General features: G+C 37.3%; 1 protein-coding gene and 1 long non-coding RNA gene across 7 annotated transcripts in view; both read right to left on the reverse strand.

The window, feature by feature from the left end:
• The window catches only part of LOC307150198, an 86,716-nt gene that overhangs the window by 47,820 nt on the left and 16,039 nt on the right, over positions 1–22,857 (reverse strand). The window lies entirely within an intron of this gene.
• Positions 2,525–6,240, reverse strand: LOC307150599 (uncharacterized protein). Of its 2 annotated transcripts, none has more exons than XM_079857948.1 (4): positions 5,621–6,240; positions 5,439–5,522; positions 2,981–3,040; positions 2,525–2,872 (listed from the first exon to the last, which is right to left on the reverse strand). In XM_079857948.1, exons 1-4 carry the CDS (start codon positions 6,219–6,221, stop codon positions 2,634–2,636), a joined length of 984 nt encoding a protein of 327 aa, XP_079714074.1. In that variant the 5' UTR covers positions 6,222–6,240; the 3' UTR covers positions 2,525–2,633. The 2 variants fall into 2 exon arrangements, with proteins under 2 accessions (XP_079714074.1, XP_079714073.1); XM_079857947.1 differs by having other exon boundaries at positions 5,433–5,522.

Here is a 22,857-nt window from a genome sequence, read left to right on the forward strand (position 1 = left end):
AATTGTGACAGAATAGAAGATAGAATAAACTCATTTACATATTTGTTTCTTGTAAGCTAGGGAAGCAGTTTGATTTGACGGTCACTTACTGAATTGTGACAGATAGAATAGAAGATAGATAGAATAAACTTATTTATATATTTGTTTCTTGTAAGCTAGGGAAGCAGTTTGATTTGACGGTCACTTACTGAATTGTGACAGAATAGAAGATAGATAGAATAAACTCATTTACATATTTGTTTCTTGTAAGCTAGGGAAGCAGTTTGATTTGACGGTCACTTGCTGAATTGTGACAGAATAGAAGATAGATAGAATAAACTCATTTACATATTTGTTTCTTGTAAGCTAGGGAAGCAGTTTGATTTGACGGTCACTTACTGAATTGTGACAGATAGAATAGAAGATAGATAGAATAAACTTATTTATATATTTGTTTCTTGTAAGCTAGGGAAGCAGTTTGATTTGACGGTCACTTACTGAATTGTGACGATAGAATAGAAGATAGATAGAATAAACTCATTTACATATTTGTTTCTTGTAAGCTAGGGAAGCAGTTTGATTTGACGGTCACTTGCTGAATTGTGACAGAATAGAAGATAGATAGAATAAACTCATTTACATATTTGTTTCTTGTAAGCTAGGGAAGCAGTTTGATTTGACGGTCACTTACTGAATTGTGACAGATAGAATAGAAGATAGATAGAATAAACTTATTTATATATTTGTTTCTTGTAAGCTAGGGAAGCAGTTTGATTTGACGGTCACTTACTGAATTGTGACGATAGAATAGAAGATAGATAGAATAAACTTATTTATATATTTGTTTCTTGTAAGCTAGGGAAGTAGTTTGATTTGACGGTCACTTACTGAATTGTGACAGATAGAATAGAAGATAGATAGAATAAACTTATTTATATATTTGTTTCTTGTAAGCTAGGGAAGCAGTTTGATTTGACGGTCACTTACTGAATTGTGACAGAATAGAAGATAGATAGAATAAACTCATTTATATATTTGTTTCTTGTAAGCTAGGGAAGCAGTTTGATTTGACGGTCACTTACTGAATTGTGACAGATAGAATAGAAGATAGATAGAATAAACTCATTTACATATTTGTTTCTTGTAAGCTAGGGAAGCAGTTTGATTTGACGGTCACTTACTGAATTGTGACAGATAGAATAGAAGATAGATAGAATAAACTTATTTATATATTTGTTTCTTGTAAGCTAGGGAAGTAGTTTGATTTGACGGTCACTTACTGAATTGTGACAGATAGAATAGAAGATAGATAGAATAAACTCATTTACATATTCGTTTCTGATTTGACGTTAACTTATTGAATTGTGACAGATAGAATAGAAGATAGATAGAATAAACTCATTTACATATTTGTTTCTTGTAAGCTAGGGAAGCAGTTTGATTTGACGGTCACTTACTGAATTGTGACAGATAGAATAGAAGATAGATAGAATAAACTCATTTACATATTCGTTTCTGATTTGACGTTAACTTACTGAATTGTGACAGATAGAATAGAAGATAGATAGAATAAACTCATTTACATATTTGTTTCTTGTAAGCTAGGGAAGCAGTTTGATTTGACGGTCACTTACTGAATTGTGACAGATAGAATAGAAGATAGATAGAATAAACTCATTTACATATTCGTTTCTGATTTGACGGTCACTTATTGAATTGTGACAGATAGAATAGAAGATAGATAGAATAAACTCATTTACATATTTGTTTCTTGTAAGCTAGGGAAGCAGTTTGATTTGACGGTCACTTACTGAATTGTGACAGATAGAATAGAAGATAGATAGAATAAACTCATTTACATATTTGTTTATTGTAAGCTAGGGAAGCAGTTTGATTTGACGGTCACTTACTGAATTGTGACAGAATAGAAGATAGATAGAAAAAACTAATTTATATACTTGTTTCTTGTAAGCTAGGGAAGCAGTTTGATTTGACAGTCACTTACTGAATTGTGACAGATAGAAGAGAAGATAGATAGAATAAACTCATTTACATATTCGTTTCTGATTTGACGGTCACTTACTGAATTGTGACAGATAGAATAGAAGATAGATAGAATAAACTCATTTACATATTTGTTTCTTGTAAGCTAGGGAAGCAGTTTGATTTGACGGTCACTTACTGAATTGTGACAGATAGAATAGAAGATAGATAGAAAAAACTCATTTACATACTTGTTTCTGATTTGACGGTCACTTACTGAATTGTGACAGATAGAATAGAAGATAGATAGAATAAACTCATTTACATATTTGTTTCTTGTAAGCTAGGAAAGCAGTTTGATTTGACGGTCACTTACTGAATTGTGACAGATAGAATAGAAGATAGATAGAAAAAACTCATTTACATACTTGTTTCTGATTTGACGGTCACTTACTGAATTGTGACAGATAGAATAGAAGATAGATAGAATAAACTAATTTATATATTTGTTTCTTGTAAGCTAGGGAAGCAGTTTGATTTGACGGTCACTTACTGAATTGTGACAGATAGAATAGAAGATAGATAGAATAAACTCATTTACATATTCGTTTCTTGTAAGTTAGGGAAGCAGTTTGAATAGAAGAATAGAATAGAAGACAGATAGAATAAACTCATTTACATATTTGTTTCTTGTAAGCTGTGCCCTTGTTCCGGACAAAGTCTCTTATGTTTTGGCTTGTCCGTGAAGCAAGAATGGGGTGGTATGCCTTCTTGCAAGCCTCACATTCAGTCAAAGTTGCCAGCTTCCCTTTTGTGATGTGGTTTCCAAAGAATTTCATGACTGATTTGACCTCTGAAGCGGTCCATGGTCTTTTTACATAGGCCCTTTTTTTCTTTGGTCTGTCAAGCTCTATTAGAAATGTATTAGATGGTTAAAGTACAACATAGTTAAATCCAATGTATATAAGAGAGAAATGAATACCAAGGTAATGCAAAGTTGAAACAAAACCAGACATACCTTTAACTTTAGTGGATGAAGTAGCATCTCTGCAGACTTGTTCATCTCGCACATTTTCACCTATACCGTGTAAAAAATCAAATTAAAACCTTTTTTCATGGCATATTTACCAAATTTCATTGCATATGAAATCATATGACATTGTTTCCCTCTCAAAAATCAGTTGCATGATGCATAAGAAACATATACTACACTTTTATTCGGAGATTTTAAAGGCACAGTATGTAACTGTAAGTTGTGCCGCTACAGGTCGCTTATTCAAAAAGATAAAAGGTGTAGCTTAACGCAGTGAATGAATATGAAATCTCATTCAATAGGGACAGAGACAGAGACTTGAGGACAGAGACTTGGGGTTTCCACGGAGGAGAGAGGTGAGGGGGCCGGTGATGACACTGTAGTTCTTGATGAAGAGATAGATGTTATCAAAACCAAGAAATCTCTGGAGTTCCCTTATGGCGGTGGGAATTTAGGATAGTATCCACCTTCCTTTCATCCATGGTGCCTTGTTTGTTTATGACGTACCAGAGGAACTGGATCTCTGACTGATGGAACTGGCACTTCTCTGCTTTCAAGAATAGTTGATCCAAACTCCGGGAGTAAATGAGGATGTTGTTGTAGTAGACCAGTACAAATCAGTGGAGGAAATTCCGGAGCACCTCATGCGTGAAGTCTTGGAACACGGAGGTGGCTTTTACCAGCCCATCAAAAGGTATTTCACGAGTTCACACTTACATATAATTAGATAGAGTTAAGGTTTATGTGTATTTGGTGTGCTGTCCAGGGCAGGGGTTTTGAGCACGGAATTTGGCCCGAACCCAGAGTACTCCCCCCTGTTGTGGTAGGAATAATAAGAAGTCAGGAGATGGGGTGGTGGAGGGATGCTGATAAACTGTCAACAAACAGAGGCAGGTCTGCTGTATATATACCTCTTATCGTTAATGGAGTTGATTTAACTGAATGTCCTCCTCTCGTGTTAATTAGGTTAATTATCTGAACATGCTCCTCCCAAACTTTGTTAATAAAACATCATTCAATGTGGTCTGTAGGTGTTACGACGTAGTTGTTTCAGGGCTGAGTGAACTAAAGGAAGGGGATCTCGGAACTATGAGGCATTTATTCTACCTAACTTATTTGTAAGTGTGAACTCGTGAAATCGCAATTCTCCAGTGGCAGTCATCTTTGTTGTAAACTAATTCAACCCAAGCGCTCTTTGGTGATGTGGATGATTACGTAACTGTAGATCATCTGTCCATCAATTTGTATAAAGCCCGCCCTGGAAATTTGATTTGCACGGTCTTCGCTGAGTAGAGCATAATTACTCCTCAACGGATCAGGTCCAGACCGAACTTCCCGAACAAAGAAATGTTGTGGGCGGGGTTCGGGCTGGCATCCAGGCTAGTGATATCCAGGGAGCAAACAAGGAACACGGAACCAGGAGATCGATTGGGAGGTAGGTAGCACAGGTAAGTAGCTCATCGGAACGTCACGAAAGTCCTTGTCGCAGTCGAGACCTGACAATGACTGTGTCTGGTGTCAGCTTATACAGAGGTTATATGGTTGATGAGATGATTGGATAAGTGAAAGGTGCAGGAGATTAGAAGTCTGGTAAGGCTGAATGGAGTGAGGGTGGAGCATGGTGATTCCTTGACACTTGACACATTATGCTTGACATAGTGATGCAACTAATCAGGGGTGAAAAATGTTACATGCAAGACCTGAGAGAAGTTTTCTCTTTAGGGTGTCTCGGCTGACCCTGAGAAAGAGGGCGAAAAACTCATATATGCTGGAGGTACTGGGAGTAGAGCAGCTGCTCCTCCAAGTTACAAAGAGCCAGCTAGGGTGGTTCAGGCATCTGGTTAGGATACCTCCCGGATGGCTTCCAGAGGATTTTTTCCAGGCATATCTAACTGGAAAGGGACTCTGGGGAAGACCTAGAACATGCTTAAGGGATGATATCTTTCTGCAAGCCTGGGAACAATTTTGGTTCCCACAGTAGGAGCTGGAGAAAGTGGCTGGGGAAAGGAAAGTATGGAAAGCCCTACTTGGCCTGCTGCCACCGTGGACTGGTTCAGGGTAAGTGGAAGAAAATGGTTGGATGAATGGTAACAAGGTAACATTAATAAAATGTTGATTTCTCATCCAAAACAGTTTTAGTTGATGCTTAAAGTTATGTTTGACCAGCAGTATTTGCAACTTTTGTCCAGTGTCTAATCCTGCTCCCGGAGGGTCATTGCTCTGCAGTTAGCTCCAACCCCAATTAAACACACCTGCTTCATATTTTAACCAGGATATATAAAACATACCTCCCCTCACATACCCTTGCGTTCTCCCCTTCACACTTTGAAAATCTGTTTCTGACTGCAATAAGATCCATCACACAGACAGAATGCTAAAATGAACTAAAATTAATCATCATACATACACGTTTACACAAATATTAAATAACATTAACCATTACTGATTGAGTTGAGCTCCAGAGGTCTGGCTCCATTGGAGTCTTCATCGCTGTCAATGTCCTGGTCGTCATCTTCGTCTGTAAAATCTTAGAAAACACAATGGAAAAATAAGCTTAACATTGCTCATTTCATGTTAGTTAGTACTCATTACTTAATTGATTAAAAAATTGTATAGTAACTGTACCTTGGATTTCATCAAGAGATTTTCCTTTTAATTCTGTCAGCTTACCCTTTTCAAGGGCTAGAAGCAGTTTTGAAATTTTGGTCACCTGGATGGTTGCCTCAGGTAGTCTGTAATATTCTCTATGCACATTAATATTGTGGCCTAGAAAGTCTGCCAGTTGGTCCAGTTCATTATTTTTTAAATTAAGAATTTGGGAAGTTGTTGCAACTTGTTTCCTCAGTTGTGTCGATCTCAAGTACTCTGGGTGAGTTGCACCACACTCAGCAGCAAACCTCTTGAGACAGTCGTGACCTCTGTAGTAGCTAGAGCACTTTGGAACGGCAAAGAGGAATTCATTCTCTTGCAGTACTCCACATTGTGCCCGCTTCTCAATAAGCATTTCCAGAGCTTTTGTGATGTCTGGGTTGAGCAAAACAGCTACTTTTCGTCCTCTTTTTCCTTTTAGCTCAACTCGTGTAAAATATTTGCACAAGCTCTTCTCATAAGCTGAAAGACCCAGCTCGTCAGATGTGTAAGAGTCCTCTCTTTGGAGGAAATTTTTTAGAGGCATCTTGGAGACCTCTCCAACCCGTCGTCTGTTGAACAGGATGATCCTGGTCATTGTTAGCTTGGTGAGACATGCATAGTTGCTCTCAGAGGTATTTTGGCTAAGTTCCTGGAGGGCCGATTCTGCACTTCTTTGTAAATAGTCATTAAGCTTTTCAATGTCTTGAGTGAGTGGCATTTTGGCCGGCTTGTTGTATTTCGAATCATTAATGGTGCTTAACGCTGAGTTCGATATGAATTCCGACCACTTTGATTTGTACAGTTTCTGGAATGCTTCTGCACTGCTTGCCAACTCTGCATTTTCAGCAATAAGAGCATGACATTGGATAATTTCGCTAACTTTTAAGAGGGAGTGTCCGATTTTTAAAGCTAAGCTTGGAATTTGGAAAGAATGTGTATTTTCATGAAACCCTGCAGTTTCTCTAACTGCTTGAATGACATTCATGAAATTTGCTGGCTTCATGGCATCATCCAGAGATGCAGATGGGCATTTTTTACGTAGTGTTATCATGAATCTGCCAAGCTCACGGACCTTCTGGCGGATGTATTCATGCTTTGAAGTGTGAAATCCGTGGCGATTATATAGGGACTGGGCAAATTGAAGAAGGCCAGAATCATGTCTCACAACATGGGCAATTTCATCTTCATTCATTTTACTCAATATTTTCATTAACCCTTCCTCTGTTTTACCAGAGAAGCAAGATTTGGCCACTGCAGCAATGGTGAGGACTCTCTGTCTGCCCTCAGTAGCTTTATCTATCTTAGCTGGTTTGGACTTGCATCCTCTCATGTGCCTCCACAGCTCATTTCGCAAAAACATTCCCTTGCAATACACGCAGTATTCATATTTCTTCTGGGTTGAACCTGTGTTTTTAAATGCTCGTCGTTTTACTTTTAATGTACCTTCTCCCTTTTTAAGGACATTGTTGTTGTGGTTGAAGTTGCCTCTGTTTCTCAATTTTTCAAGCAGTTGTTTTCTTATTTTCGAATTTGCAGGTAAACTCAGAGCCTTTGCTATATCCATGTCTTCTTTGGCATGGACTTTAAAGTGTCTTGAAATTTTGGACTGAGGTTCTCCACAGACAAAGCAAAAATTCTGCCCTGCTTTGGCAAGTGATGATGATGTTTGAGTTTCTGAATAGCAGTCAGGAAAGTAATGTTTTTGTGTTGTATCTTGAACTTCAGTGTAGTCCATAGAAATAGGCTCATCTGGTGTCGTTTCATCTGGTGTCGTTTCTACATGTATTTTACATGTAATTGATGCATCAAGTGGACTACTGACTGGGTTTTCACTTTCAATGTCTGTGTCATTATCAGATGCAGAACAGGGGACATATTCCTCTCCAGAGGACCTTTCATCCCCCTCACTTTCATCAGCTGATCCTGATGTATACTGAAGAAACAGTGTAGTAGATTTATAGAATTAAATTTCATATGCATGCATAGAAATTTATTAAATATATTTTAATGTAATTATTTATGGTAATTGCTTACATCATTTTGCAGTTTTTCAAAACATTTTGCATGCCATACAGTGAAGCAACCTGAGAAGTAAAAATCATTTAATCAGTTCAAATGAGATTTTCAAATATGGTAAATGTAATTTGATTATTTCACAATAACAAACTGTTCACCATTCATTGTTGTTGAGAACTGGACTATAATTTAGTGTTATTCAAAATATCTATAAAAAAATCCAGACAATTTAAAAATTACCTATACATTTGACTCCAGACCACTTTAGAGAGGAAAATGGTCCATGGCAAGCAAGACACTTCTCAAAAGAGGACAGTTGTTCAGGTTTTATAGTGTGTTTCTTACAAACTGAAAGAAAGCAGAAAATAAACACTTTCACTTTTGAAATTGATAGATTCAGCTAATGTCCTTAGCTATCCTTGTCAGGATAAATCACACTGAGAGGGTGATTAAACTCAACAAAACTTTATTGAACACTAGGTGTGTGAACCTTGACTGGTGTCATGATTTGATTAGAATAGGATTATCATGTCAACAATTCGGTTCAATTTAATATCACAATGCATTGATGATGTGTTGATTTTGATTACATAAACTGAATTTGCGTTGCATGATTTTGACTACATTTGAAAGAGGGTTGCAAACCAACATGAGGAAAAAAGGTAAAGTGTGGCTCTTACCTGATGTACCTTGAGCAGGCTCATCGGCTTGACTGAATTCTTTAGGGTGCCAATGGGCTGGATCACACTCTGGAGTGGCCTCGTGGGCTGGATCACGCTCTGGAGTGGCCTCATGGGCTGGATCACGCTCTGGAGTGGCCTCATGGGCTGGATCACGCTCTGGAGTGGCCTCATGGGCTGGATCATGCTCTGGAGTGGCCTCATGGGCTGGATCACGCTCTGGAGTGGCCTCATGGGCTCGATCACGCTCTGGAGTGGCCTCATGGGCTCGATCACGCTCTGGAGTGGCCTCATGGGCTCGATCACGCTCTGGAGTGGCCTCATGGGCTCGATCACGCTCTGGAGTGGATTCTGTTGTGTTAATAGAAGTTGTGTTGTGTGATTTTGACTAAATTCAAGAGGGCTGCAAACCAACATCAGGAAAAGAAAATAAGAAAAGCGGTGCTCTTACCTAATGTACATAAAGCGGGCTCATGGGTTGGAGCAGATTCTACAGTATGTTCTTTGGCAGGAACGGGCTCTGGAGCTGATTCATGGGCAGGAGTGTGCTTTGGAGAGGACTGTTTTCAAAATATATTCAAAAGTATATTTTTAATATATAATACCCAGATAGCAGACAGACGTCAATTTAACATTGATTTTTAGTTGTAAAGGTCTGTATCAGTTAGGGGTGTAACGGTACGCGTATTCGTGTTGAACCGTTTGGTACGAGGCTTTCGGTTCGGTGTTAGGTACGCATTTTCAAACCGAACGGTTATTTCAAAAGTACGCGCGTCGCGAGCGCGCTAAATGTAAGAGACGCTGGCGCGACCACAACATCAAATGGCAAACGTAATGTAAACAGAACGAAACTGAGCTACTCGTGACGGACCGTTTATCAGTTTGGACCAAAGCAGCGCGAGCCGATCTTATACTACACAGCACTAAGAGATCCAGTAAAGAAAGCATTTGAATTCGCCACTGAAGTAATAACATCGCTGCGAGATCTAGTGAGAAGCATTCACATTTCTCCGGTATTAACGGATCAAACAACGCTGACGTGGAAACCAGGAAGAAACATTGTGCCATGAATGAACTATGTGTCCACAGATCAGCAACATTCACCATATTCACCATTTTTAGTTGTACTGTAGTAAAACTAACTGTAACTTTGGAAGTTTGGCAGGAATAGCAGGCTACAATGCTTTCAAGTAACATTACGTCGGTTTTATTTTGACATTATGAATAACATTGCTGCCCTCAAATGTTAATCTGAACTGAAGTACAAAATATTACATTTCATTTTTTCCAAGGAGCTATTTTGTTTTATATGCTCCTAAGAAGAGTCAATTACCATCTTTGCTCAAAGTAAAAAATATCATACTTTATGATGTTAGTTTTAATAAAAAAAGAATAAAAAAAAAAAAAAAAATCAAGGAAATTTCTCTGGCATTTCTTTCTTTTTGCTGTATCGAAAACGTACCGAACCGTGACACAAGTGTATCATTTTGAACTGAACCGTGAATTTTGTGAACAGTTACACCCCTAGTATCAGTCATGAACTTTTGTAAACATACCTTGTTTTTTGACGTTGTGTTAACACGCCACGGCAATCCAGTTCCTCCATAATCATATGTGACTTCTTCTTCAAAAAAAATGTCCTTTATTGCAAATAAACATAAATGGGGGAGGCCATCAACTTCAAGTTTTTTCATTTTTGCGTTGGGTTTTGCGTCATCATTGACGCGTCTTCCTAGGGACCCATCATCCATTAAGGCATCAATACTGAAAAGGAGTAAATAATAAAACAATCATATAAATTAATAGGCTACTTCTTACAGTATTTCTGAATCATATGGCTGGTTAAAAATAATAATCCTCCAATTAATTACAATCTCTTTTTAATAATAATCTTAATAATAATTCCTAAAACTCCAAGATTATTTATGATAATATAACACAAGTAGGAGCGTGATATGTCAACAGTTTAAATGTGTGTAACAATGAAACAACAATATGGTGTTTTAAAAAAAAAAACTATTTTGTAAGGAACTACTTAAATTCAAAACTCAAATTGGCAGTTTTATTTAACACAAGCCTCCATTAATAATTAATAATAATTAATTAATAAATAAAAGGAGAGATTGTTATTAGAGGAAGATCAACTAAGCAAAGAACTTGTTGCATATATAGGTAAACAGGTATTACAAAAAAGCAGTAACATTTCACTGAAAATGTGCCCAAATAAAATCTTAAATTTATGGTCAACTATTTCACAGATGAAAATACATGGCTTAAAGAAGGAAATTAGAAAAAAAAGTGTTCTGGTTTTAAAATAAAACTACCCCTTCAGTAGCTAATGCTAAATAGGGGAATAATAAGTAATCAATTCTTCCTTACCCCTCATTTACACTGCAAATGTCAGCGGCGCATTACGGCTGCGACACGGCTACCGGAGCTGATCGCGCCCATTCTAGTCAATGCTTGTGTTTACACCGGGCGCGACGCGGCGCGTTTCAGAAGCTTCCCAGAAGCGGCTCTCCGCCCTGCTTTGCTAAAAATAGGCGCCTAGTCTATTTTTGACGGACGCGCGTCCAAGTCGCACTGGTAATACAAAATAAAAGTAAAAAAAAAAACTGTCAATTTCAAAATAAAGACGTATATTGGCAATATATCCTAGGAGGTAAAAAAAAGTAAATTTTCAGTTTTTTTTTTTTTTTTAAGCACATAAATATGTAAATGAATTTTTAGTATACTTATAGCACACACACATACAAACAAATTTCCACTATGGTGGACATTTAAGTGTATTAACTATGCCGGATTGTGCAAATCTGATACCCGCTATCCTAAAAGTTTGGACGGGGTGGTGGATTTTGTTCCCTTTCCGAAACCAGTGCATACATACTGTAATAGACGTGCCAGGCACAAAAGCTTGACAGGCGTAGCAACAGTAACTAAGGAGGGCGGGGCTTAGCGAAGGGTCAATTACACCGGACAAAACATAAACATTTAGCCATGGTATCTAGAAACCCCAAAATCAAGAAAAAACACGTCGGGGTCAGGCAAATCACGTGGTCTCACGCATCCAGTCGCTCCGCTTCTGATATGCTCCCGGTGTGAGTTGGCACCGCATGAAGGACGGACTAAAACCTTGTCGCAGCCGTAATGCGCCGCAGACGTGTGTAGTGTAAATGAGGGGTTAGAAGTAATGCTTTAAACATACTTTAAGAATAAGACTTTGCATGGTCACTAGTACTCACCAGAAATCTATATTGTGGTGCCTGAAGTTGTATGCATACGGATTGTTAACCTGTTTTTCCACAAGTTTTCCTTTATACTCCAAAATAAAGTCTCCTTTCGCTATGCTTTGGGTAGCGAATACTCCATGTCCTGACAAAAAAATAATAGGCATCATTAAAAGTCATTAAGTATGTATATAACTGAGTCATTCCGTGCCATACATTTTTTTTGTGTGGAAAAAATCTAGACTCAAATGTTTCATTTTGATAATTTTTCTTCTGATGAAAGAAGTACATGTATGATGAAGAAAGGTAAAATATTAAATGGAACCAAATTACTGGTGAGTAAAAATGACTTTATAAGATGGCAGTAGGCATGTCTGACTGTCCGCGGCGCCCAGCAACAGCTCAGGACCGCGTTCAAAATCCTGCCGCACCACAGAGCACTATTTACATAGTTTTATATTTAATTGACATTATATTTGTCTCAAATCGTCATTAATGTATATACTGCCTTCACCATGTGCTGCAATATACATTTAGTTTTACATTCATTCACAGAAATCAGCTGATAGAATGAAAATTGCAGATGTTATCGGAATTATAGGTGAGATTCTCAATTCTTTCAGTTAACGGATGATCTGAGGTAAGTGTTTTGACTGCAGACTTAGCAACGACGATTGTATTTAATTGTACAGTACAATCCGAACATAGTACATACATTATCTTAATTTCATAATGTCCTTAAACATAACAAAATTGCTGGCCATAAACTGAGAAAGTGCGCGTCCGGTGTGAGATACTTGATGTTGTCCTAGACGCGACGCGGCGCGGCCCTGCTCTTCTCTTTCCTCCTCTATCATCCAAACGCAAAAATAATATCACGGAAGGAATTGTCGACTTTATTGCTCAGGATATGAGGATATGTTTTGAGCCTATGCTTTATTTTTTATGTTGCATTTTCCTCAACAGTTTTTGTGCCGATATCACTAGTTTTCGGAAATCATATAGGCTATGATATTGTGCAGGTGCACGTGATGCAACGCTGTCAGAGCCGACAGACTCGTGTATCATTTCGGTGCAAAATAATTAGGTCAAAAACGATTTAATATACTGCAAATAGCCTACTAGTTTTTATGTTTATTTATCATTCATTTAGGCGGACGTTTTTTTCTAACATCAATTTTAGTCGATTTTTAGTCGAAAATCTTAGGACTTTAGTTGACCAAGATTTTCTTTGGTTGATTACAGCCCTAATTGATTGAGCTTTTATCACAGTATACAGTATTTTCACAATATATTATTTGCACAAGAGAAACGGATAGATTGGGTGGGGATGTAAAAAAACCCGGTAACTAAACAGAATTTTATTCATTTTAGTGACAACATGTTACAATGTTTACATGGTACAATGACTGGTAGGCTACTGTTTGTATTATTGCTCAACACAATTTTCACGATTTCAATTCAATACTTGGGATTTGATTTCAATCTTGACTCATTTGAATAAATATTATGTAGGCTACAGCTACAGTAGATAGCCCATGTTATTTTTTCTCATGAAAAAAAAAAAAAAAAATCAAACATGTAAGTAACCATACAGTTCATAACAATTATGTAAGGACACAAGTAAAAATATAATGATTATGTAATAAAGGGCACCTATTCAGCAAAATACTCCTCTATAGCTATTTCTTCTAGTCGACTAACGTGCTGGTCATTAAATGGCTTTGCTGAGGTAAATGTGTTTTTTTCCCTCAAATTTCCCATGTGAGGATTGCTTACATTAGACTAGAGTGCGCACTGCGTTGCATGCTCACAGTGCTTATACATGTGGCAATTGTTTACATCAGAGTGTGCATGTGTTTCGCGCAGATACGCAGTGTTTGTTTAAGCGGTTAATGGAAAATAAGCTAATGCGCGTTCTAAAAATCTAAATTCGGATCTATTATTTTTCACGGTATTTTAAAGTGCCCGCGATAACAATATTGTGAATATTCATTACTGCGATTTATCGCATTACCAAATACCGGCACATGTCTAGATGGCAGCATAGTTTTACACAGAGATTGTTAGGTCTATTTGTGAAACATGTTCAAAAGTCAATTGAAGAGTTCAATCCAGTTGTTTCAACTGGTTTTGAAGAGTTTTAGAACGTTTGCGCAGTGTGTATGATTGTCAACAATCAGGCACTATCTAAAATAGGGATGGGCATTTTTCTAAAATATTGCTTTCGAATAATCAGGCTCATAAAAATAGAATATACGAATATTCGTTTATTTAAATGAAGTTTAACAAAAAATACTTTTTTTTTAATATATATATTTTAATATATATAAAGTATTTTTATATTCTTTTATAAAGTATTCGTATATTATATTTATAAAGTATATTCTGGTCCATTCTCATTCGTGTTTCTTCTGCCGGAGTCTCTTCATCATCTGGGTCTGATTCCGGTTCATACATGTACAGCTGAATGCCATACAGAACAGTGGGTCTCTCACTCTCAGCCATTCTGCTTCTACCGACTGTTTATTGCCATAGGTATGCAAATTATTATTTAAGTTACGCCCTCATCCAAAAGCAGGGCGGGGATATGCAGCTCATTTACATTTAAGGTGGTACACACCAAAACAGCTCTTTTTAAAACAGGCCTAAAAAATGACATTTTCAAATGGTTATAATAAATTAACTGTGGGGTATTTTGTGCTGAAACTTCACAAATACATTCTGGGGATACCCAAGACCAATATTACATCTTGTAAAAAGGGGCATAATAGGTGCCCTTTATTCATTTAGGCGACCTATCAATGATTGAAATGCAAAAATGCCCATCCCTAGTTTAAACAAGTAAACACTTGTTTAGTAGGGCCCTATAAAATCCATTTTATTTTTTCCCAAATTCCGTTTTTTCCGTTTAAATTTTTGCAAATTCCATTTTTTTCGTTTTAATTTGGGAATTCAGTTTTTTTTACCCTTTACTGTTATTTTAGTCATAAAAAGAGTGTTTTTAAATGTTAATGATTAAAATGTACACAAATAAAATAGGAATGACCCTAAATTTATTGAGGTAACAAACAAAATTCTCATTTTAAGAGGTGTTAAATGTGGTTTGGTTTGTTTACATTAGTGAATGTATTACACCGCGTCCTAACTACACGCGACAAAATTCCAGCGACAGGCAGTGTGTCTGTCCACACGCGACGCGACAGTGAGACGCCACAACGTCAATCAAAAATCATAGCCAATCAAAACAGCGTATGGGCGGACTCTCGCGGCAAGTGCACAGCACTAGAGAGTAAACTTGACGGCACTCGCAAGAAAATGGATAAGTAGCTACATAATCTAATTCACAAATGTTACACCATATAAAAAATACATAGGCTACTGAGTTACTAAAACAATCTTGTCAAATAATACACTTGTTTGTTCACAGTTTTAACGTTCATGTTTCCATTTGTTTAATTTCAAGATCTGAGGTGAAATATATCCATTGTTGCTTTTATAATTCGTTACATTTATATAGCGCTTTTTCTGAGACCTCAAAGCGCTTTACATAGATGGGGAAATCTCCTCAACCACCACCAATGTGCAGCATCCACTTGGATGATGCGACGGCAGCCATATTGCGCCAGAACGCCCACCACACACCAGCTTACTGGTGGAGAGGAGACAGTGATGAAGCCAATCAGTATATGGGGATGATTAGGAGGCCATGATGGACAGGGGCCAAGGGGCAAATTTGGCCAGGATGCCGGGGTTACACCCCTACTCTTTTTCGAAGGACATCCTGGGATTTTTAATGACCACAGAGAGTCAGGACCTCGGTTTAACGTCTCATCTGAAGGACGGTGCTCTTTTGGCAGTATAGTGTCCCCGTCACTACACTGGGGCATTAGGACCCACACAGACAACAGGGTGAGCACCCCCTGCTGGCCTCACTAATACCTCTTCCAGCAGCAACCTGGTTTTTCTCAGGAGGTCTCCCATCCAGGTACTAACCAGGCTCAGCCCTGCTTAGCTTCAGTGGGCAACCAGTCTTGGGCTACAGGGTGATATGGCTGCTGGCATATTTTACAGCTACAAAGCTGGAGCACTAAATGATATTCAAAGTCACATTTCACGCTTTTAACATTAAATAAAGCACATAAACAGTACCTGAGATTATCATTGCCGCACTTTGTGTTTGATGTTCCAGCGCGACGTCGCAGAAAAATAGAAACCTTTTCTAAAATAGAAATTTCGCGTGTCGCCGTCGTGCCTGGTTAGGACAAAAACTCTGATTAACATGGAAAAGATACCTTTTATCGCGTGTCGCGTGTAGTTAGGACACGGTGTTAGGCTAACTAACATGAACCACGAGCAATACATTTGTTACTGTATTTATTAATCTTTGTTAATCTTAGTTAACCCTAACCCTGTATTTTTATTATGTTACTTCACACAGTGCATTAAGCTAACTAATGTTAACAAATACAACTTTTCATTTAAATAATGTAGGCTACTAAATGGTGAAATTAACATTAATAAAGATTAATAAATGCTGTAGAAGTGCAGTTTATTAATAGTTAACGTTAACTGATCTAGTTAACTAGAGTTTAATAAATGGAACCTTATTGTAAAATGTTACCGATTTTGTTATACACCGAACCGATTCAGTGTTGGACAGATCAGTTGTTTTAACCATTCATTAAAGTGAATCAGTTCAAAGGACAGGGTTCCTGCAGGTTTCAGTTAGTCAAATTTAAGACCTTTTTAAGACATTTTAAGACCATAAAGATTGAAATTTAAGACCTAAGTTACACGACGCATTGGCAAAAAATATTCAAATCAAAGAATTCAATTTATTTCAATGAATTCAGTAATTGAAAAAGCATTGACTTAATTTACAGATAAAGCAATCACATTAGTAACCTTCCAGACCCAACAACGCGTGTCAGAGAAAAGAACAGAATTAGATATACATTTTTTTATAGAAAATTGTACTTGAAAATTGTAAAAAACACATAATTAGTTGATTTTAGTTGATCATAACTAGAGATGAAATGGCATGAACATTTCATTTAATTATTATAGTGCCAAAAATTATCACTGTTATCACAGAATCCTGTTCAAAAAGTACTAATACTACACAATGAAATCAATTCACCAAGTTATATGTCGAAAAACGGCAAAAAAATAAAATTAGCATCATACGCACTAACATAAACATTAAAATAATACGATTAAAAATGATAGCCAGATTTTAAATTGTCTTGCAACATGTTATATACTAACATGTACAAGTTCAAATAAAGTTGAAAAAAAAGGTTTTTATAAAAAGATAAACCTCACATTTTTCAGACTTTAATTTTTTTTTTTTTTTTTTTTTTTTTTGACTCATTCTTTTTATAAAAAATGATTTAGTGACATTTACAATGGACTTTAGCTTATCTTTTATTATTAATAGTAAAATTTGGTCCGATTTTCCCGTGGCGTCTGTCGTTGCTATGCAACTCCACAATGACAAAAAAGTTTTAGTGGCTAATGGATTTCCACCGCCGAAAAACGCTTGCTGGAGCTCTGTTACAAGATTTATTTACGGAGAAGAGAAAAACACCCGTAGTGTTAGGGTGCACCCACATCCTTCATGTCTTTCAATTATAAAGCGCGCTTACCGCGCCTACATTTGAATGAACTTGAGCGCGAAAAAGACGCAATATGTGAACTGCCTCTTGGCGAGCGACTTCGATACTTTTTTGCTACTTTGTAATAACTTTATGCGGCCAGCGTTTCTGGAAATGAACGAAGGTAAAATCTTTTTTAAGACCTGACTAAATGAAATTTAAGACCGCGGATGAAAATCTGGCTGTTTTTAAGATGTTTAGAATTTAAAGTTCAGAATTTAAGACATTTTAAGACTTTTTAAGACCCCGCGGGAACCCTGAAAGGTGTCATTAGTTCGCGAATCGGACGTATCCATTAGCAGACTTGTACGTGTTGTGTGATTATCCCGGCAGTTAGGACATCGCACAAGATTTGTCAACACATTTCATCATTGGATAGGTTTTGTTTAGTTTATTGAAAGTGTTTTTTATGTCAGCTGAATGGGCGGAACGCTTTTCAGAGAAGAAGGCAAGGTAAAAAAGTTTTTTTTTTGCACAATTCACACCCAGCGGTAATTCGGGAAAAAAATATCCGAATGCTCCACGTGAAACTTTGTTCTTCCGATCTTTTACCATTGTGTCAATTCTCAATTGATTTAGATTAATAAGCGCAAGGGAGTGAGAGAGAGCAAGACAGTTTGAAGACGCGCGTGCGACCGGGCCTCTCTCTCTGCTCGTTCTTTCAGTAATATGCGATTTTCCTCAGACATACGTTTTTCTCCCACACAAAAAAAAGAATTTTATTCCAAATATGTAAAATTCCACGAAATTCCGCGTTGACACTAGATTCTGCGTTAATTTGCCAATTCCGCGATTCCGTGATCGCGGAAATTATAGGGCCCTAGTTTAGGATGTTTGCATGGAAGGATTGTACAGGGAGAATACAGATATAAAATCTGCTGACTCGTTAAGTGATTCTTTCCCTCATTAAAATCAGATAATTTCTGATAATTAATTCTAAATACTAGGGAACACCAATATGGTGGCACAGTGGCTTCCCTATTTATGGTGTCATGACTCATGAGCAATCCAGTCATTTATATAGATCAGTGGTGTGAACGCAGTTTGATTTTGGGAATGCTGCTAGTTATTATCAGGAATAAACAGGTTCTAGAATGCAAACAACATGTCTGGATTTTAATTAAAGAAATGTTAATTGATAAACATACATTAGAATAAATAAAATTACTTACCTTTCACATCATTTATAAAAACAGCTTGGATACAATTCTTGTCTCTACTCTCCTGTATATAAAACAAGGCCTCTTCAATGGGGGTACGTCCGCCCTTTGATCTCGTACAGATCCTTGTCACTAAATGAACAAAACATTGAAGATTAACATCTAAGACTACATGACATTCAACAAAAACTTTTAAATGAATAATAAAAAAAAAATCTATGTAGCTATAGAATTACACCACATATCCTTGTAAACCATGATTGTGTTTACACAAACACATTTGATAGAGATGAACTGTCGGCTATAGAACTACATACACAAGTCCTGCTAAACCACGTGTCCTTGTAAACCATGGTTGTGTTTACACACATTTGATAGAGATGAACTGTCAGTTATAGAACTACATACACAAGTCCTGCTAAACCATGTGTCCTTGTAAACCATGACTGTGTTTACACAAACACATTTGATAGAGATGAACTGTCGGCTATAGAACTACATACACAAGTCCTGCTAAACCACGTGCCCTTGTAAACCATGACTGTGTTTACACAAACACATTTGATAGAGATGAACTGTCGGCTATAGAACTACATACACAAGTCCTGCTAAACCACGTGTCCTTGTAAACCATGACTGTGTTTACACAAACACATTTGATAGAGATGAACTGTCGGCTATAGAACTACATACACAAGTCCTGCTAAACCACGTGTCCTTGTAAACCATGGTTGTGTTTACACAAACACATTTGATAGAGATGAACTGTCGGCTATAGAACTACATACACAAGTCCTGCTAAACCACGTGTCCTTGTAAACTATGACTGTGTTTACACAAACACATTTGATAGAGAGGAACTGTCGGCTATAGAACTACATACACAAGTCCTGCTAAACCACGTGCCCTTGTAAACCATGACTGTGTTTACACAAACACATTTGATAGAGATGAACTGTCGGCTATAGAACTACATACACAAGTCCTGCTAAACCACGTGTCCTTGTAAACCATGACTGTGTTTACACAAACACATTTGATAGAGATGAACTGTCGGCTATAGAACTACATACACAAGTCCTGCTAAACCACGTGTCCTTGTAAACCATGGTTGTGTTTACACAAACACATTTGATAGAGATGAACTGTCGGCTATAGAACTACATACACAAGTCCTGCTAAACCACGTGTCCTTGTAAACCATGGTTGTGTTTACACAAACACATTTGATAGAGAGGAACTGTCGGCTATAGAACTACATACACAAGTCCTGCTAAACCACGTGTCCTTGTAAACCATGGTTGTGTTTACACAAACACATTTGATAGAGATGAACTGTCGGCTATAGAACTACATACACAAGTCCTGCTAAACCACGTGTCCTTGTAAACTATGACTGTGTTTACACAAACACATTTGATAGAGAGGAACTGTCGGCTATAGAACTACATACACAAGTCCTGCTAAACCACATGTCCTTGTAAACCATGACTGTGTTTACACAAACACATTTGATAGAGATGAACTGTCGGCTATAGAACTACATACACAAGTCCTGCTAAACCACGTGTCCTTGTAAACCATGACTGTGTTTACACAAACACATTTGATAGAGATGAACTGTCGGCTATAGAACTACATACACAAGTCCTGCTAAACCACGTGTCCTTGTAAACCATGATTGTGTTTACACAAACACATTTGATAGAGAGGAACTGTCGGCTATAGAACTACATACACAAGTCCTGCTAAACCACGTGTCCTTGTAAACCATGACTGTGTTTACACAAACACATTTGATAGAGATGAACTGTCGGCTATAGAACTACATACACAAGTCCTGCTAAACCACGTGTCCTTGTAAACCATGACTGTGTTTACACAAACACATTTGATAGAGAGGAACTGTCGGCTATAGAACTACATACACAAGTCCTGCTAAACCACGTGTCCTTGTAAACCATGACTGTGTTTACACAAACACATTTGATAGAGAGGAACTGTCGGCTATAGAACTACATACACAAGTCCTGCTAAACCACATGTCCTTGTAAACCATGACTGTGTTTACACAAACACATTTGATAGAGATGAACTGTCGGCTATAGAACTACATACACAAGTCCTGCTAAACCACGTGTCCTTGTAAACCATGACTGTGTTTACACAAACACATTTGATAGAGAGGAACTGTCGGCTATAGAACTACATACACAAGTCCTGCTAAACCACATGTCCTTGTAAACCATGATTGTGTTTACACAAACACATTTGATAGAGAGGAACTGTCGGCTATAGAACTACATACACAAGTCCTGCTAAACCACGTGTCCTTGTAAACTATGACTGTGTTTTAGGGTTGTAACGGTATGAGATTTTCACGGTATGATAATCGTCTCAGAAAATATCACGGTTTCATGATATACGGTATTAAACAATCATTATTATTATTTTAATCATCTGCTACAATGGCCCTTAAATTAATGAAAACATATAGGGTTTTTTGGTTGAACATATGGTTTATTAAAACAAACTTTTTTTAATGAAAAAAAAACTTTTTTGTATGAGTCTACCTTTTGAAAAAATAAGAAAGAAAAAATAAATTCCCATTTGAACAAACATGTCTAATCAATTGAATTCATAAAACCTTAACTTATTTTTATTCTTAATTTATTAATTATTATTTAAGATAGGCCTTATTATAAGATAGTAGAGTCTTATGAAATGTATTTTATTTCCTCAGAAATTCTGGGTAACTTGTCTGATATAATTTGTCTGGATTCTATGATTCAATACAAATATATTATTGAAAATGCAATCAGATGAAATGTAACAACTTTTGTTTGTCTGGATAGGTTTACTAAATTAAAACAGACAAAAAACTATATTTCTTAATGTTTAAATAAACTTTATTATTGTTGTTGTTATAACTAAGCTATATTCTATTGTACAATAGTAACATTTCTTTAAGCTAAATCGAACTTTTATTTTGACAGGTTGTACTAAACACCTATGAGTTTCAGTCAGAGTGTATTTGATGATGATTCTTTTAAATAAAAGCAGAGCAGCTCTGGATATGTTCATGTGTTCACGTCCTCATATGAGTGAGACAGCAGACGCTTTAAACACCATGAGCGTCACACATACTTGAGTATGTACTAGGCGAAATGGCGCTGCTCATTCACACAGACATTTTTTTTCCGCTGTATATTAATACACACACACTTATAGCGATTTGATTAATTTACCATTTATAAATTTATCTGCAGGGAGGGATGATGTTCGCGAATATGGGAGAACATGTTCGACATATTTCCTTCTTTTGCAGCCACTCTTCGTCCATATGTCTGGACACAACTGACTGACCTGTTGACATTTCCGAATGCCTTCCTAAAGTTGCTTAATAAAAGCGGACTTTCCACACAAACAAACGTACATGTCTCATTAGTATGAAAAAAAAGGAAAAAGATTTTAACTGTCGGTCTCGGGTCGGGCTCGGACATATCTTTCTGCCTGTCGGACTCGGGTCGGGTTCAGTTACTGCTCTTTCGGACGCGGGCCGGGCTCGGACAGAAAAATTCGGCCCGATCCGCACTCTAAACCCATCTTCGAGGAAAATTCCGCGTTCGTTTATTCAGATAACAAAAGTATAACGTTACTTATTTTCGGCGGGGGAAAACGAGCGCACATGTATGGGTGGAGTCTAAGCAGTCAAGTGAAAAGAAGTTGCATATGCGCAGATGAGATCTGGTTGAATTTTTTTTTTTCAAAACCGTGGATTAGCAAATGTTTACGATATGATAATCGTACATGCCAATATCGTGATAAATCGTCATACCGGTATACCGTTACAACCCTACTGTGTTTACACAAACACATTTGATAGAGAGGAACTGTCGGCTATAGAACTACATACACAAGTCCTGCTAAACCACATGTCCTTGTAAACCACATGTCCTTGTAAACCATGATTGTGTTTACACAAACACATTTGATAGAGAGGAACTGTCGGCTATAGAACTACATACACAAGTCCTGCTAAACCACATGTCCTTGTAAACCATGATTGTGTTTACACAAACACATTTGATAGAGAGGAACTGTCGGCTATAGAACTACATACACAAGTCCTGCTAAACCACGTGTCCTTGTAAACCATGGTTGTGTTTACACAAACACATTTGATAGAGAGGAACTGTCGGCTATAGAACTACATACACAAGTCCTGCTAAACCACGTGTCCTTGTAAACCATGACTGTGTTTACACAAACACATTTGATAGAGATGAACTGTCGGCTATAGAACTACATACACAAGTCCTGCTAAACCACGTGTCCTTGTAAACCATGACTGTGTTTACACAAACACATTTGATAGAGAGGAACTGTCGGCTATAGAACTACATACACAAGTCCTGCTAAACCACATGTCCTTGTAAACCATGACTGTGTTTACACAAACACATTTGATAGAGAGGAACTGTCGGC

The sequence above is a fragment of the Squalius cephalus genome, assembly GCF_949319135.1.
Source record: "Squalius cephalus genome assembly, chromosome: 22".
NCBI classification, from domain to species: Eukaryota; Metazoa; Chordata; class Actinopteri; order Cypriniformes; family Leuciscidae; genus Squalius; species Squalius cephalus.

What these genes read in the sequence shown, in the direction of transcription:
- LOC307150599 (XM_079857947.1), bottom strand. Translation starts at nt 6,221, where the DNA reads ATGACCAGGATCATCCTGTTCAACAGACGACGGGTTGGAGAGGTCTCC. An exon ending in ATCTCTTGATGAAATCCAAG is followed by an intron (nt 5,523 to 5,620) that starts GTACAGTTACTA and finishes GTGTTTTCTAAG; the next exon opens with ATTTTACAGACGAAGATGAC. An exon ending in TTCATCCACTAAAGTTAAAG is followed by an intron (nt 2,873 to 2,980) that starts GTATGTCTGGTT and finishes CATTTCTAATAG; the next exon opens with AGCTTGACAGACCAAAGAAA.